The following is a 2,097-nucleotide window of genomic DNA, read 5'->3' on the forward strand; positions in this document are numbered from 1 at the left end:
ACGGTGTAGCTGCGCTTGCTAGCCAGCGACCGACTTCATAAGGTGAATATTTTTGTCTAAAAATGTCTGAAAAACGTAAAGGAGATGACAGCTCATCTGCAATCAAAAAGAAAATGAGGACCTACCTAGAGAGCTATCTTAACTTCGGTTTCATGGAGGGAACGGACAAAACCCGCCCAGAGTGTGTGATATGCAGAGAGAAGCTAGCCAACGAAAGCATGAAACCCAGCAAAATGAAGAGACACCAACAGACCATGCACCCAGAAACAGTCGGGCGTGATCGGGACTTTTTCATAAAGAAACAACACCTTGCAAAAGCAAACAAGCCGATGGATATTAGAACAGCGTTTGTTAGGGCTGGCAGCGATGCACAGAAGGCCACCTAGGCCTCTTTTGAATTTGCACTTTTAATAGCAAAGGCAAAGAAACCGCACAACATTGGCGAGCAGCTCATTAAGCCAGCTTGCATTAAGATGGTTGAGAAACTGTGCGGCCCGCAGGTGGCGGAGAAGCTAAAAACTGTACCACTGTCAAACAATACGGTGAAAGACAGAATTGACAAGATGGCAAGTAACTGCGAGCTGCAGCTGCTCGAAAAGCTTGGAAAGGGGCCATTTGCCATACAACTTGATGAAACCACAACTGTAGCAGACGAGGCTGTGCTGATTGTTTATGTGCAATATATCGATGGGGAAGATTTGAAGCAGGACATTCTTATGTCAGTCAACCTTACCACTACCACCCGGGGTGAGGACATTTTTACTGCAGTGGATTCTTACCTCTCATCCCACAATCTTTCCTATGAGAATTTAGTTGCATTTTGCACAGAGGGAGCTGCCTCAATGATGGGGAAAAACGGGATTTAACAGTCGCTTGAAAGAAAAGGCCCCACACTGCACAATATTTCACTGTGTGATACATCGCCAGGCCCTGGCCAGCAAGAAACTGTCAGAAGACCTCAGCGTAACACTCTCAACTGTTGTTAAAATAGTCAATTTCATCAAAGGTCGCCCCCCTATTCGCAGACTTCTGCGAGGATGAAGCGCACCAAACCCTCCTCCTGCACACCGAGGTGTGCTGGCTCTCACGCGGCCGAGTGCTGGCACGCTTTGTAGAACTGAAGGAAAAAATTGAAGAGTTTCTACAAACTCGTAACCGCGCACTGTCAGAGCAAGTGACTGAGTCATTCTGGATTAAAACAGCATACCTGGCCGACATCTTCAGTCTCTACAATGAAACAAACAAGCGTCTGCAAGGCGTGGAGTCCAACATTCTCCAATGATGCATTTGTGTTGTGTTTACACTACCTTTAACTCTGGACAAAAAAATTAGTACGTGATCATATCTTCTTCAATTTTATTTGAATTTAGAAACTTAGGAGTTTTTTAAGGTTAATTGTAACAAATAGATTCTACGAGCTCGACGAACCAGTGTGAAACTTTTTTACATTTATCGTTGGAAGCCTATTTAACCTCCGACACAATAGGTTCCAAATCACCTCCTTTTAAGAATAAAACCATCATAGATCATTCAATAAATGTTGTTATTTTCCATAAAAACACAAGATTTACACCCTGTGACCGGTGTTATATCACCTTACGTCGGTTTCGATAAACTTACTTGTGGAAGTATTGCATAAAATTAGACTCCTAGAGAGACCGACCGGAGTATAAAACGGAACAAGAAAAGGTGTGTGGGTGTCGATCTGGTAGCTCACGTAGTCAGCACTGATGATGTGAGATTAAGTGCAACAACTCGTTGCCTTTTGAAAATTTCTTTTTAATATTTTACTTTAACGTGGTATTGTAAATTTTATAAGTATATATACACGTTAACTCATGGGTGTAGTCAAGTACGTGTTTTCGTGTCAATGTAGACTATTAATTAACTGTGAAAAAGGGGACAGTAGTCACTTTGGGTATTTCAAATAAAAAACCTAGATTAGTGTGTGTGGAGTCGATGGTGATACACGCTAGGTGGATATATGCTCGATGAACGATAGGAGTAGAGGTGTGTAGACAGAGTTACAGCTGTAGAAAACAAGAACAAGATGAAAGAGATGAGAGGAAGTACTGAGAGTCGTCATGGTGATGGTCC

The 2,097-nt window shown here is 42.6% G+C and overlaps 1 protein-coding gene across 1 annotated transcript in view; it reads left to right on the forward strand.

Annotated features, from left to right (window-relative positions):
- LOC104957406 (origin recognition complex subunit 1-like) overlaps positions 1-1,282 on the forward strand; it is a gene marked incomplete at its 5' end in the record, with an annotated part of 3,997 nt that extends 2,715 nt beyond the window's left edge. The window contains one exon of the mRNA XM_010785033.1: positions 1,007-1,282. Within this exon, the coding sequence (XP_010783335.1) occupies positions 1,007-1,282 (276 nt within the window). The remainder of the gene's footprint in view (positions 1-1,006) is intronic.
- Positions 1,283-2,097: the final 815 nt, after the last annotated feature.

Source organism: Notothenia coriiceps, unplaced genomic scaffold, assembly GCF_000735185.1.
Source record: "Notothenia coriiceps isolate Sejong01 unplaced genomic scaffold, NC01 NC01_scaffold00026971, whole genome shotgun sequence".
Classification (NCBI taxonomy): Eukaryota; Metazoa; Chordata; class Actinopteri; order Perciformes; family Nototheniidae; genus Notothenia; species Notothenia coriiceps.